Source organism: Mytilus edulis, chromosome 7 (genome assembly GCF_963676685.1).
Source record: "Mytilus edulis chromosome 7, xbMytEdul2.2, whole genome shotgun sequence".
NCBI classification, from domain to species: domain Eukaryota; kingdom Metazoa; phylum Mollusca; class Bivalvia; order Mytilida; family Mytilidae; genus Mytilus; species Mytilus edulis.
In genome coordinates, this window is record NC_092350.1 from 50,849,712 (window position 1) to 50,866,309 (window position 16,598).

General features: G+C 31.3%; 1 protein-coding gene and 1 long non-coding RNA gene across 2 annotated transcripts; both read right to left on the reverse strand.

Annotated features, from left to right (window-relative positions):
- Positions 1-4,584: 4,584 nt before the first annotated feature.
- On the reverse strand, positions 4,585-9,161 carry LOC139481712 (uncharacterized). Its single transcript, XR_011654670.1, has 3 exons — positions 9,004-9,161; positions 7,110-7,158; positions 4,585-4,730 (listed from the first exon to the last, which is right to left on the reverse strand). It is a non-coding gene; the product is annotated as an uncharacterized lncRNA (long non-coding RNA).
- A 5,458-nt stretch (positions 9,162-14,619) lies between these two features.
- On the reverse strand, positions 14,620-16,251 carry LOC139481729 (complement C1q-like protein 3). The gene is made up of 3 exons (XM_071265216.1): positions 16,112-16,251; positions 15,401-15,466; positions 14,620-15,032 (listed from the first exon to the last, which is right to left on the reverse strand). Exons 1-3 carry the CDS (start codon positions 16,194-16,196, stop codon positions 14,620-14,622), a joined length of 564 nt encoding a protein of 187 aa, XP_071121317.1. The 5' UTR covers positions 16,197-16,251.
- Positions 16,252-16,598: the final 347 nt, after the last annotated feature.

Sequence of the window (16,598 nt, forward strand, 5' to 3'; positions counted from 1 at the left end):
ACGCTCTTCCATCGTTTGGAACATACTGATTTAAAGTACATGTATGATCCGGTCAAGTTTATTGGAACTCAAATTCACATATATATGACATTGAGTGGTCACACCAAAAATCACCCCATCGAAAATCATAAATTCTCCAAAGCAGCATACATGACTGTGTCGCTGGGTAGTTGGGCTCTCCTGGTTCCAGTTCGCTAAATGGCATATCTTGGTTTGGTTTACTTAGCCATTCCAGGGTACTATCATTGTTGAAATTATAACCACCGGTCCAGTATCCGTTAACTTAAAAGAACAAATATACGCATCACTGTAAATGCAATACAAGCGTTATCATTTTACAATTATCAATTATTTGCCGTGATTGTGCCCTTGTCAAAAGGTGTAGCTACTTTATGTTTTTTTTTACTTCTTCTAGTTGTCCGTTACTTAGAAAACAGAAAGTAAAAATTTGTTGATTATAGTAACTGTTCGTGCTATTTTTGAAAGATCGCGGATAACTCTCTATTCAAGTCAAATTTTCAAAAGTACCCCATCATATGTCAAAGTATGGTCTTCAACACGGAGAATTGGCTCACACCAAACAGTAAGCTATAAATGGCTCCTAAAATGACTAGTATGGAAACATTCAAACGGGAAAACCAACGGTCTAATCTATTTAAAAAAAAACGAGTAACCTTTATGAAACAGCAAAAAACGACAACCACTGAACATCAGGTTCCTGACTGAGAACAAGTGTAAGCAAATGCAGCGAGTTTAAACGTTTTAAAAGGGACCAACCGTCACCCTTACCTGAAAAATAGTATAGACAATATAATGACACACGATATAATGTCAATTAAAATGGCTTCACTTAATCAAAGGACATATGAAAACAAAAAAGGGGAATATACGCTGAACGAATAAACTATATCTATAACACAAAGTAATACAAAATCAGTGAGATAAGGGGAGAGATAATAAACAATTTCAGAAAGTCAACCATTTACATGATAAAAACATGTAAACTTTGAACATAATGCCGCCAAATAGAATAGTTTACACAGTTCAAAGAAAATAATTGATAATAAAGAACGGACATTTTTTTTTACAAAATAAATAATGTTGTTGTTCATAGTTTAAAAGTGAAAATGTCAAGTAATACCAAACAGTTATCAAAGATAACCTTAACATGTAGACATCTTATTCATTCAGGTATTTAATATCCAGTCTTAAACTTTTTAATATCATTTTTTTTTCACGCAAATGCAAACAAAACTTTTGATCAGACTTAGTCAGAAGTGTTATAATTACAACACTGTTATCATGTAAGTCAAAATGGTACATTTTGGTTTATATATTGATTCACTAAAAGGGTCTTCACATCGGAAGTAAACATATCTTTTTCTAAAACCAGTAGTGAGCATGATACAGGTCTGCCCTTCTGCTATATATATTGTATGATGGTACAATACAAAATCCCTAACGAGAGGGATTGTGCTTGTTTTGATTTGTGAATGATGAAGATATATTTTTCCATCAGATTAAAAATGGGATGACAGTAAATGTTAGTAGTCCATTGTCGACATGTGTATCATTGTATATTTTCTTAGTCTCTTTTGTTACCTATTCTGACTTCGGACTTAGACTTTTTTTATAAATGAGTTTTACTATGCGTATTACTGTGTGTTTCTTTATTCTACATTAGCTAGAGGTAAGGGGTTAGGTATGAAATCTTACAAAACATGTATAACCCCACTTGGCGCAAGTCAGGAATCTCTACCCTTAGTTAGTATTGTATGTCTTAAGTTTTTGATATAAGAATGACGTCGATTTTCACTGAAATAAAACACATCTTTAGGGCCACCGAGCCCCGCCTCTGGGTGCGGGTTTTTCTCGCTGAGTTGAAGACCCATTGAATGCCGTCAGCTGTGATCTGTTCTTTTGTCGGTATGTTGTTTATTAGATATATTCCCATTTCCATTCTCAATTCTATATCAAATAATGTTTTCTTTGCGCTACCAGGGCACAATGGTATAATTCACTTCTGATTGTTTTAGCCTGAGAAATAGTATCAGCGTTTTGAGATAAAATCGCTCCCAAATTGTCCATGATTGTCCAAAATATAAAGTCATGGAATCGATTCAGTTTATCTCATTTGACAGGATGTGTAAACTATGAAAATCCTAGCCAAAAACAATAGGCTTACTCCTCTGGATCGGGTACATATCGCATTTGACTTAAATGATACTCAATGAACGATCTGTGTTATATAGTTGGTTTGACCTATACAGCATTATGCTAATATAGTTGTTAGAACAATATATTTCGGAAAATATTGTAGAATAATACATCATTCTACTTTCGAGCTTATCTTAAATATTGACCTATATATCAAACATACATTTTATCACATATCCTTACTCGATTGTATGAACTTTTACCACCATAACCTGAGGTTGTTATTTATTTGAACAACTTTGGTATGTATATCATATTAGAATGTTATTTCTTTTCTTTTTTTAATTTCAAACACCATTCTTCATCTGTATCACGCTAACATTGGTGTGGATCTGTTTTTAGCAACCTGATTTATATGTATGATGGCCGCCGTAATATAAACAGAAAAGGTTGTCTAACCCCTAAATATGTCCAATCACATCCTCAGAAACGAAGATGCTTAATCCTATCCTCGTATCACTATTTGCATTGTTCTGTCCAATTAAGGCACTTGACCGCACTAATTTAAAGCCTTTTAGACTATTGAGGTTTTGGCAAAATTACCCAACTTCTATGTGTATACCTATTTTTGTCTATGATTATGATTCGTCCGGTTTACAACATTACATTAATTTCTTGAATGCTATTTTTCAAATTTTTAACAGGAATTTCAAATGAGTGTAAGAACATTTATTCTACATTTATATTAAACAGCTTAATAAGTTAAACAATAGTCAAGACAAAAGACAATTATTTGGTGTCTTTAGTTTTGATTTATTTTCAAATTTAGCTAATATGAATTGTGCGTTGTGCAGACGATTCATAGCTTAAAATATTGAATACACGTGTGTATTTTGATGAAAAATGTGCCTTGTCCTGTATGTTATGGTATGTTCATGTGATCTCTGTTTTACTTATAATAGATATACAAGTATATAGGTGTCTATCTCACACACAAATTAATTACATGCACAGAAAAAAACTCAAAAATAAAAAGAACAGCGCTTTGTTTGCTTATTTGTTTTGTATTTGTATTTACATTAGCAAATCAATTACCTCCAGTATTTAGAGTCCTCACTTTATCCTTGATATACTCATTCTCCTCAGATGTTTCCAATTCTACCAGCTTACCTCCCAGACATTTACAGTTGTCCTTAATAAAAATAAAGCTAATTACAAAACGTCGTTTTTTAACTTTAACAAAAGTAAAAAAAAGATAATAACATTTTTAAGGATTAAAAAAAATAAATCCTTAAAGTATGTCAAGCTATTTTTATCGGAGGAGTTTTCTTTTGTACCATAATTATTGTTGATAATATGTAAAGGTGCTAAGAGTTGCATATAGTGAAGTTGAAATAATCTCTAGGTAAATTTTACGGACTACATCATGAGTTGGTTTCACAGTTGATATCGAATATGTTCCTTATTTCTACTATAATCCCGTCCCCTTTACATGATTGTGACCTCCCGGATTAGACTATTTACCGGGTTTATTAAAACATGAGCATTACGTCGGGAGGCACATGTGGCGCAAGAACTATTTACCATTGCAGAGCACCTGAGATCACCTCCAGTTTTTGGTTGGGTTTGTGTTGGTTAGTCTTTTGTGTTATATGTTGTGTCTTGTACATGTTGTCTACTATTGTTTGTCTGTTTGTAATGTTCATTGCGCTGTCAGTTTATTCCAGGTCTTTGCGTTTGAATGTCCCTCTGTTATCTTTTGTCCCTCTTTTGTAGGTTTTAATAACGTTGAGACATTACCCTGTCAGTAAGCTTATGGGTTTATTTTATCTTGGAAAGGGAAAATATTTTGTTGTACGCAATCATAAAAAAGAAGATCTGGTATGATTGCCAATGAGATCAAATGACACAGAAATAAACAATTATAGGTCACTTTACGGCTTTCAACAATGGACAAAGTCAAACCCCATGGTCAGCTATAAAAGGCTCCGAAATAACAATGTAAAAACAATTTAATTGAAAAAAAAACTAACGGCCTAATTTATGAAAAAAGTAACAAAAATCAAATATGTAACACGTAAACAAACGACATCGAATGAATAACAAGCTGTTGACTTGTGATAGGCATATACATACATAATGTGGCGGGGTTTAACATGTTACGATATCTCAATCCTGTCCCTTACCTTGGACAGTGGTGTTACAGTACAACATAAGAAAATCCTTTGTTTACTCGTGTTATCGATTAACTTTACGTTTATATATTGCAGTCTCCTTAAGACTAATCAGTATTCATAAATACACATGAATCCCAATGTGTACAGCTTGCCAAACAACTTTATATCTTCTCATCCAATTTAAAGGTATGATCGCTTTTCGTTACGTTTAGAAAAGACAGAAAATATGCCTGTTAATAATGGATTTAATTAACATTAACGAAACAGCCAAAAATATCCAACTGTTCTTGAACTTAGATATCACACACTTCTTTGTTGTGCACATATTTCCAGAATTAAGCACTTCTAGTAAAGTCATTTGGCTAACAACATTCTGTGACACGATTAATTCCATATCTGTAAAAAAATATAAAAGTTGTAAATACAAAAGAACCACCCGCGCTATCAAAATTACAGTAAATGACAATGCTAATGTTTACAAAATACAAGACGTTTTCAGAAAGTCAGTAATGAAACTAAAAATAGAAATTAACTTTACCTGTGCTATTTATAGGTCTAAAAATAACTACATGTTTATCTGGGTCACGATACATAGAACAGGTTTATACATTTTGCTAGATTTAAATAAATCGTTTAAGAGATCAACAATTAAACTTCTTTAATACTATAATGAAAACAAAAAACTTCCACATTTGCTCACTTAATTGTCAAGGTTTAGCGAGAAAGGAAAAGCGCTTTAGATTATTCTCTTGGTTTCAACAGCAGAAATGCGACATTTTAATGGCACAAGAAACTCACTTGTCAAAAGATTTGATAAAGCAAATTAACAATGAATTCCATGGCAAACATCTTCACAGCCTAGGCACAACAAATTCAAGGGGAGTTTCTTACTTTATTAATAAATCACTAGACTTTAAATTAATTAATGAATTTTGTGATAAAGAAGGGAGAATTATTATAATTAATATAGAAATTCAAGATAAGATTTTTACCTTAGTAAACTTGTATGCACCTAATGAAGTTCATGCAAGAAACCAATTTTATAAAAAAGTAAGTAAATTAATTGAAGAACACACTCGTGGTGCTCTAATAGTAGGGGGAGATATGAATGATTTACTCTCAGCTTTAGATACAAAGAACAATAAATTACATAAAAAGTTAAAAAAGCCAGTCAATGGTTTAAAACAATTAATTAAAACACATAAATTGATAGACATTTGGAGACAATTAAATAAAGATAAAAAACAATTCACATGGAAAAGAAAAAATTCTACAAATGAAGCTAGTAGAATAGACTTCTTTATAATATGCACACAAGCACGCCTAAGTACTGTATCTGCTGATATCAGGCCTGCACAAATTTCATTCACAGACCACCAGGCTATTTCGCTTAAATTAGACATTTATGCAAATAATCGGGGTAAAGGATATTTTAAAATGAATAACAGTATATTGACTGATACTCAGTACAATAAACTAATAAATAAGTTAATTGAAAAGTATGAGCAAAATTTTAATCTTACAAATGTCCTAAATCAGTGGGACCTGCTAAAAACTGACATAAGAGAGTCTACTATCCAATACTGTAAATCAAAAGCCAGAGAAAGGAAAAATAATATTTTAATAATGGAAAACAAACTAAATCTTTTAAATGAAAGATTAGACAAATTACCTGATAGGAAAAATAATGAACTTTTTAATCAAATAAAAAATTTAGAAAAAGATTTAGAAGAGATATACTCTTTAAAAGCCAAAGGAGCCCAAGTTAGATCAAGAATAAAATGGGTAGAGGAAGGGGAAAAAAATACTAAGTACTTTTTATCTCTAGAAAAAAATAGACAGGCTAAAAAATCTATTAATAAATTAATGACCAAAACCGGTGAGGTTACTGTTGATCAAAGTGAAATTTTAGATGTAAGTAAAGAGTATTATAAATCTCTGTACAAAAGTACATGTCCCGAAACTGAAATTTTAAAGACATACATAGAAAATACCCCCATTGATCATTCTTTAACTCCTTGTGAAAGCAAACAAGTGGATGGTAAATTAACTTTAGAAGAGCTAACATCTTCTATTTATAATATGAAACTAAATAAGACTCCAGGCAAAGATGGCTTAACAGTTGAGTTTTATCGACAATTTTGGCCGAATTTAAAACATATTGTATTGAATGTTTCTAATACATGTTATGATAATGAAACTTTATCTGAGACCCAAAAGATTGGGATAATATCATTGATTTTTAAAAAAAATGACCCTTTGTCCTTAGATAATTACCGTCCAATTACTTTATTGAATACTGATGTAAAACTTATTACATATACTTTAGCACAAAGACTAAAAAAAATCTTACCCCTAATTATACATAGAGATCAAAATGGTTATGTTAAAAATCGATATATAGGATTTAACGTACGCCAAATTCAAGATATTATAGATTATGCTGAAAACTTTAATATTGATGGAGCTATACTATTTATTGACTTTTCTAAAGCGTTCGATTCACTCGAATGGGACTTTATGCTGGAATCATTAAAAAAATTTGGATTTAATAAGTCTTTTCAAAAGTGGGTCAAAACACTTTACCATGATATAAAAGGATGTATTTTAAATAACGGGTGGATTTCTGAAACCTTCGGGATTCAACGGGGAATTCGACAAGGATGCCCTTTAAGCGCGTTATTGTTTGTTTTATCAGTTGAAATACTGGCTTGTAGGATAAGGGATAATAATGATCTGAAAGGGATACAAATAAAAATTGATAAAAATACTCACAGCCTAAAAATCTCGCAGCTAGCAGATGATACAACTCTCTTTCTAAGATCTAAAAATGAAATAAAAAATGCACTTAATTTAATAGAAACTTTTGGATCTTTTTCAGGGCTTAAACTTAATAGAAATAAAACAGAAGGTATATGGTTAGGTAAACTAAAACACTGCAAAGACAAATTTGAAAGTATCAATTGGAAAGATACGGTGAAAAGTCTTGGCATTTATTTTGGCCTGAACAAAAAAGAATGTGAAATAATAAATATAGAAAGACAGTTTGAAAAATCAGAAAGGATACTAAATGATTGGAAGAAAAGAAAATTGAGTATGATAGGAAAAATAACTATAATTAAAACACTAGTTATTCCCAATATAACATACGTTGCTTCATTGATAAATCTAAGCAGTGAAATTATTAGTCAATTTAAAAAAATCTTATTTAATTTTTTATGGGAGGGTGGTAGCGAGAAAGTTAAACGCTCAGTGTTAAGAAAAGATTATATTGAAGGGGGATTAAAAATGACAGATATTGACGCATACATTGAGGCTATTAAAATAAATTGGGTTAAAAGATTAACTGATGAAACTTGTGCTAACTGGAAAATCATACCTACTTTTTATTTTAGAGAGTTTGGGGAAAATAATTTAATATTTAAAATGAATCTTAATACTCATAAGTCACTAGAAAACCTTAAAAACTTACCTACATTTTACTTTGAAATTTTGAAATGTTGGATTAAAAATGGAGGTGGAAAGACGAAAGTACCTGATAATTATAGAGATATAAGAAAGCAAGTTATTTGGGGAAACCAATATATAAAAACAGGTGGTAAAAGTTTATATTATAGTAATTGGGTAAAGGAAAACATAATTTTTGTAAATGATGTAATTGATGATAAAGGAGAAATTTCTCATAAAATATTAGATAAACTTAAAAAGAAACAAAATTGGATTTCCGAAATATGTTCCCTTCGGAAAGCTTTACCCAAAAGTTGGATCCAAAAATTAAAGAGCAATATATCAAAACATACTAAAATCAACATTACACAAGACATTAAAATGTTAAGTAATGGATTGTATTACGATCTAGACAAAATTAAGTTTAAAGAAATTTATAATATTATTAGCAGGTCAAATAAAGAGCTTCCAGTAGGTTTTTGCTCATGGAAAAACCAACTATCAGGTGAAAATGTTATATATTTCATTAAGAAAAATTTATCTTTCACCTTTCTTTTTTTAAAAGATAATAGATTAAAAATGTTTAGATGGAAATTACTGCATAATATTTTAGCTATTAACCATAATTTGTATCGCTGGAAGGTAGTTAATAGTGAAAACTGTGAACTATGTTCTAAATCTGATAGCTATAATCATTTTTTCTTTGAATGCACATGGGTAAAAAATTATTGGACATTTCTACACAAAATATTTATGTATCTTAATATTGGGCAACATGTTTTTTGTCTACAAAATCTTGTAGTAGGGTACAAAATTGAAGATGTGGATTATCATGTACTTAATCATATTATAACAATTGTTTGCTTTGTGATTTATAAATGTTTTTATTTATCCGAAAAGAGAACCAAATATGTGAATATGATGTCAGTCCTAAAAAACGAAATTGATACACAAATTTTATATCATCCGGAAAATTCCTTTTTGAGAAAATTTCAAAGAAAAATTTTAGAAAATTGATTCTTTGGCTGTCATATTTATAGTTAATTGACCTACATTTTTGAGAATCACAAAAATGTCATTGAAATAAAAAGAAGACAAATTTCTAACGAAATTGCCTTTTACTTTTTTTGTTTGACTATCATATATAGTATATCATTCAATGTTTAGCGTACTTGAAAGATAAGACACTATCTAAAAACTACCATAATTCAATTATACTGACCTCTTAATCCGATCGAAACCATGCTCTTTCACTTTCGATTAATCCAAAACTAAAAGCTAAACAAAAGACGGTCAAAGTTCCGTTTTTCTTTTCATTGTGAAGTAAAGTACATGTTGTAGACAGCTATTACTCTGTTAATTGTAACTAACACGCAATACTACATGTAGGTAAAATTATAAAAAGTTTACCAATAAAATCCCCTGGTTTTATTGGTAATTAACCATACAGGGCAGAACCTTAATGCCATTGTTGTAACATTAAGGAGATTTGTTAACAACTATTATAGTAAAATAAAGTATCTGAAGTTGAAAAAAAAAAAAAAAAAAATAATGGATTTAATGGAAAAGGGGCTCATATTTTTAGCAATGTCACGATGTATTCATTTGTTTGTCTTCATCAATATATCCATCAAAATCAAATGTCACAATTATGTTTGGACTTTTCAAAATGCTATATATAGGTGTAATGACCTTTATCATAGATTTACATCAATAGTTTTAACTTATTAAATGTTTACTTACTTTCGCCTTCTCCCATTCTGTCAAATCTTCAATTATAGAATACCTGGAATTGCCAAAGTTAATGCATCCTGCACATGTCACTGGCACTTGAAAACACAAATAAAGATTAAACATTGACTGTAAAAAGTGTTGGGGTGATGAGTTTGTTTTATACATTTTCTTTTAATGTATATTTTATTTTCACATGTGATTATTTGACAATAATAAGTCAATTCAAAAGTCATCTATCAGATTAAAAAGCTATAGTAAGTTTATTCAAGGTTACGTATTGCCGATACACACAATATCATAAAATGTAAAATATAGATACAGTGTCGGATAATATATAATCAACTCCTTTCAAGCTAAACAGATGAGTCAGGGGAGGCTTCTATGGATTTTTATTTGTGAATTAGCAGTTACACTGTTTATCATTTTATTTCCAATATTTAAAACTTAATTTATTAGTCTTGTGTCCACATAGCTATTCATACCTTAGGTGAATTTCTGGTGTTCCCCAAGTTGAATTTAAAAAAAAACAAATGTTTAATTGTCATAAAATCAAATGTTGTTGAAATGTTTTTGAACATAATGACTATAATACATAAAAAATATAATACACAAATTAAACACAAACTTTCAAAGGAAACATATCCTTATAAAATATAAAGTAATGAAATCAAATTATATCTTAATGATATCAAACAATAAACTTAAGAACCCCTGTCGTTATTTCTATTACATAAAATCTGCTTAATGAGCGACCTTGGAGAAAACCAGGCTGAGCAAAATGATTGTTTTTTAACATTTAGAGAGTAATAACATGTGAATGTTCAGTAAGTCTTAAAAACTTACTGTACTGGTTTCTTGTCATAACGTTCCAACCTGTGACACTGTCGGTGGCAACACAACAGTTTTATGTTCTGTCAAGACGGCATATTGATGATTCTTTAGAAAAACTGGCAACACAACATGTATTGTCTAATAAACACATTGCTGCGCATGCAGATTGTGATTTCGAATAAACATCTGTTGTGTGTTGTGATGACATAATACTATTTCCACGTTTGACTGTTAAACTATTTGTTTTCTTCTTTATAAAATCGGCATGCACCGTACAATTAATAAGTGCTGTGGTTAAGATAATCATTGAAATACTAACCAGGAAACCTGACATCTTCATCGTGTTATGTAAAACAAAAGTGTTTAGATTGAAAACTTACAACTTTTAAATATGTAACAAATGTATCAAGATCCAATCATAATGTCTTAATATTTATCGATAGTTTTAATTACCCATAATTACACGTTGTTAGATAGTTTTAATTACCCATAATTACACGTTGTTAGATAGTTTTAATTACCCATAATTACACGTTGTTAGATAGTTTTAAAATATACCATTGGCTTGTTTACTTTATATCAAAATGATATTTAGATAGGACAATCTCTTAAAAAATCATGGCACTCATACCACGTCTTCTTTTGTCTATATATTTAAAAGTACGTAGTGTCAGAGTTTTGTTTGAAAATAGTATAAACAAATGAAAATTTCAGTGAAAATGACATGTTTGAATTCGAAATTTTTTCATAATCTGACATGTACAAATTAAAATACAGTTTTGTACGCTATGTGCGTCAGCGTATTTTTTCCAATCATTTTTTCATTGCTTCAACACCTGTTTTAATTACACATAATATCTGTAATTATATAACATTGCTGGGAATTAACAAATGGCGCAAATCATTGGATCGGTTTTTATTTCTTAGGATTGCAGTTCTATATTTGTACATGTGTTTTGGTAGAAGTAAAGGTATGTATTAAATCTAGCCTAAATTTCAAACAATTATTGAAGGAGGATAATAATTCCGTCGAAATCAATATAATGTTGGCTACTAAACACGAATGTTTTGAACTATTTTTAAGCTAACTTTTATATTTTCTGGTACTTTTAACATTATTTAAAGACTATATGGTGTCCACAATATGAATCATGCTTCGATTTTTTTACAACATTTGACGGGTTGTTATTTGAAACAATGCACTTTTTTATCGTTGTCATATACAGAATATCATAAACCAAGGTACTGCAATTCCATTTTCACAAAATCAGCCCGAAAACAGACAACGTGTTGACACGCAATATCAATAGTTCTGTGGTTTAACTTTGTTATAGTATTTTGGTACTAATTTGATTCATAACAAGCCTTTCTTTATTTTTTTTTAAAATGATTGAAAAACTAATGTTACAACTTCCTCAGACGGTTGACTGTAACATCTTTAAATTGATGTGTCTATTGTTTTTGGTGTTCTTTCGGTACTATGCCAGTTGTAAATCCTTACATTTTTAATATACGAATGGGGTAATAACTCCATAAAAATACTTCAGTTGCTAAAATTTAAAAGTGCTTCATTTGTTGATTTCCATTACATATTGTGGATATTTGACCCATTTAAAAGTTTTCTTCTTTTTACTCTTGTCGAAGATGTAAGCTCTAAATATTGTTTAACAATGATTGTTTATTGGTTAGCTTAACAAATCGTATCGTTAGCTTTTATAAAGTGTTTCAAATCTATATAAGTAGCCTTTATAAGGTGTTTTAAATCTATGTAAGTTGGTCTTTGCTGTTGTTGCACTTTAGTGTTTCTGTTGTTCCGTTGGATTCCTCTGATCGTTAATTTGTTTCGTCGGTTTAAGAGTGAATCCGGATTTGTTTTCTCTTAATCAATTTATGACTTTTGAACAGGGTATATTACTGTTACTTTTAGTTTCTTTATATCTCCCAATTTGTCGGCCGTCATGGGGTAAAAACGACAAATCAAAGAATTCAACTTTATATATACAGAGACGTGCAAACAGTATTCGGTCACAATGGCGTCGTGTTTACGTTTGTACAGGTGACTGACTTTTAAATGGCCTTGCCCCACGTCAATCACGTCACTGAGTATTACTGTACTAGTCTTTTAGCGTTGTGCATCACATGGGCTACTGTCATGTGACGTTTGTTGTCGTCTGGCATTGTAGTTTCGTTAAAACAAGTAAAATAACAAAGATGGGTAGAAAAGGTCAGGTACTGTCAACAAATGTCAAAAACATGATTGTGGAAATGTTCCAGAATGGATTTTCTCGCCGAAAAATCGCTGACATACTTAGAATTCCCAAGTCAACAGTTATTGACAATGTTCGAAAAATTTTAGACACGGGTTCTGTGGAGAATAAACCCAGAAGTGGCCGACCATTGTTTGTAAAACCACGCGACTACCACAAGCTTGAACGCATTGTAAAGACAAGTCGGAGGAGCTCTTTATGTGACATAACAAACAAGTTTAATGAAGAAAATTGTGTTCCCGTGTCTAAACGTACCATCCAGCACCATTTAAATAAACATGCGTATCACAGGTGTGTAAATAAGAAAAAAATCGTGATCCGGGAAGTCAATCGGAAAAAAAGACTCGGAAAAAAATTAACGGTTAATAACAACTGGAAAAAGGTTATTTTCTCTGATGAAAGTAAAATCATGATTGGACATGATGAACGTGTGTACGTATGGCGAAAAAGAGGAAAAAGAGACGAGGGGTGGAGACCGGACCTTGTGCAACCGCGGACTTCACAAACTAAATATCAAGTCATGATATGGGGTTGTATTTGCTGGAATGGCGTCGGTACACTTACTCCTGTAGAAAGCAATATTAATGCTGTCAAATATCAAGAAATACTTGATGAACATTTGTGGCCAGTGATAGCTCGGCATTTTCCGGGAGGAAATTATTTATTCCAGGATGACAACGTCCCTGTCCATCGTGCACGGTCCACCCAATAGTTTGTAGCTCGGAACGGAATAACCGGTATGAGCTGGCCTGCACAGTCCCCCGACTTGAATATAATCGAAAACGTTTGGTTACATGTAAAAAGAAAACTTCAAACACGTACTGGGATGATTAAATCTAAAAATGAATTATTCCAAGAAATTCACCGTATTTGGGTCAGTATTTCCCCTGCCTATATTCAGTGCTTATACAAGTCGATTCCGAAAAGGTTATTAAATGTAATCAGGCTAAAAGGACACTTAACAAAGTATTAGAGGTAAGTTTTTATTTTTGTTGTATTTCATTGGTTGATTTATTTACAGTGCAAGCATGAACTTCACAACTTTCGTTTTGAAACTTAAACATGACGCCATTGTGACCGAATACTTTTTGCACGTCTCTGTAGCTGATATAGGACCATGCAGTTGAATAAAAAAGACTCCATTTCAGGACCGGTTGTTTTCCAAATAATTAATATTGCCAAAAATTGATAATATCCAAGTCGACGTGTTCAAACAGAAATATTTGAAAGCAGAGAAAACTGTGTATCTAATAATCGGCAAGACTTTATAAGATGACAATACCAATATTAAAATGAGGCTTACGCCTAGTTATATACTTTAATTCAGTCAAGGACCCACGATATCACAGGTGTGTTCTAGTTTGAATTAGAATCAGCAGGAATTGTTTGTTATATAGTTATTAATAATAAACGAACGACACATGTGATTCAAGTTAAATGTTAATTTGGCACAATGCTACTCGCTCCTTTTTATTCTTTATTATTATTGATGCATACGTATGTAATGTTAATGCTTCTTTATCTTTGAAACATTACCAATAGAATAGAAGAGGGACGAAAGATACCAAAGGGACAGTCAAACTCATCAATCTAAAACAACTGACAACGCCATGGCTAAAAATGAAAAAGACAAACAAACAACAGCACACACGACACAACATAGAAAACTAAAGAATAAACAACACGAACCCCACCAAAAAACTAGGGGTGAACTCAGATGCTCCGGAAGGGAAGCAGATCATGCTCTACATGTGACATCCGTCGTGTTGTTTATGTGATAACAAATCCGGTAAATAGTCTTATTCGGAAGGTCACATTAATGAAAGGGAAGGGGATTGTAGAAGGTGCTACATTGATTCTTGAAAATGACGGTGATTTAAAGGACTATCAAATGTACATATGTACGTCCTTGATAATTTAAGAAAATATGTGCTGCAAGTCTGCAAATGTAAATCAAACAAGAGATAACAAGCTGGAACTATCTTTAATTATTACATTTTGTCCATTTATAAAGCTGTAATCAAATACCCAGTAAAGGTGCTAAACTCATCACCATGGACCCTCTGTGATCCGCCTCCAGGATCATGTTGGACAGACATCACATCACCTTTGTTTAATATTACCGTTCCTGTTACTGATCCGCTATCACCTCCTTCATCGCAATATCCAAGGCCAAGTCGGGTGTTATTTTTTATTAATATGAAGTGAAATGAACTACGAAAGGACAACTGAGAACAAGCAAAGTAGTATATGCCGTTGACTGGTGCACGGAATTTACCATTATTCGGGTCATAGGCCTGACCAAGGTTTGTGTACGTTTTATCGTAAACAATCGTCTGAGACCCAGATAGTGAAGTATGTTTGGTCAGGGCTGCATAGAAGGCAACAGGGTTCTTTTTACGGTCATCACAATTTCGACCTGCAATATAATCAAAGATGGAAAAAAATCATGTGTTCATCATTTCCTTACATTTTTTAATCTTGAGAATGGTTTTCTCTATATATTTTACTTTCCAGAACATCACATTGGGTAAACGTTCGTTTTTGTGAAAAAGACAAATCGCGAAAAGGTTCAACATAATAAAATCACATTTTTATGTTCCGAAATCTCAGTTTTTAGAATTTGTTAATGATCATGCTGTTTAGATGAGTTGTTTGTGATTCGCCATGAACGAATTTCGATTAAACTTTTTTATTTAATATCAATTCAAAATAACATTTCTAAAAAGTTTAATCGCACTCTTAAACGTAGGTTAACAAACCAGATTTAACGATCCTTTGATTTACCTTTACTGTGTTGTTGTATTTCTTTCACCAGTTTAAGAAGATTTTCCATTATACTTGCAGATTTGTCTGAAACAGTAAAAACTGCCATTTATAGTATTTCTACATTTAAAAAAAATCTTTGGCATGATGATCGACCTTAAAAAAGTAATATGTACAAATGAAATGCATGAAAAAGGATATATAGTTCAAATTGAAAATTTGGAGTTATAAAAGAAACATTCTTCAATGAAAAAGTACTAAATAGATGCTTTCGGTGCAAAGCGAAACTAACTTTGGCGTTACAAATTTAAATATATTTACAATAAATATTAAGGTTGTCCAGTAAACAAGAAAAACTGTTTTAAATAGTACAATCTTGTTAAATTTAATTCAAGACACAACTTTATGGAAACCATATCAACTTATCAATTCTTGGACATTCCTATACATCGAACTGACCACTGAACTAGGAAATCTAGTTCATACCATGATGATTAGTTTGAAACATTTGCATCTCAATATCAGTGTAGTAAATCTGCTATTCCACATGTTGATCTGAATACGAGGACAATATATCTGGATCATTTGTTTACAAAGATGAAGTTTTAATTCTTGTTCAACATGTTCAAACTAACGATAATAATAATTAAATCAATTATCTTTATCATAGAAGAAATTTGAAAAATATAAGCTTTTTCGTTTATTCAATACTCCAACTTGAAATTTACTTACCATTTGTACAGATTTCTTTAGATTCTATCGAAAATGAACGATCCACAAAAACAAAAATAATACAGAAAATTACTGATATCAGCATTGTTTGGTGTGTAGACGAATCAACTTGTTTCTGTTTGTAAAAAGAATCTTGCACTTCTATTAACTTTACTGTTTCAATTGCTTCTATTGTAATGATGTATCTCGTTCATAAATATTGCGTGACGAAAATAATTAGCAAGTATTGATGAAAATATTATATTTCCTGTGCAACATTTGTTTGAAATTGACAAAAAAATTAAAAAATCTGATAGGTAGGATTCTTTCAAAACCCTAATAGAACAGATAGAAAACCAGGATTGATACTAAAACACATACTCTACTGTCCGCAAGTCTATCAAATATGTGAAACACTGAAAAATTACTTAACCTAAAATAGCATCCTCCAACACCATTAAGATAAAGTCCATTCGAACAAAAAAAGAAGTGTAAAATTCAAAACACT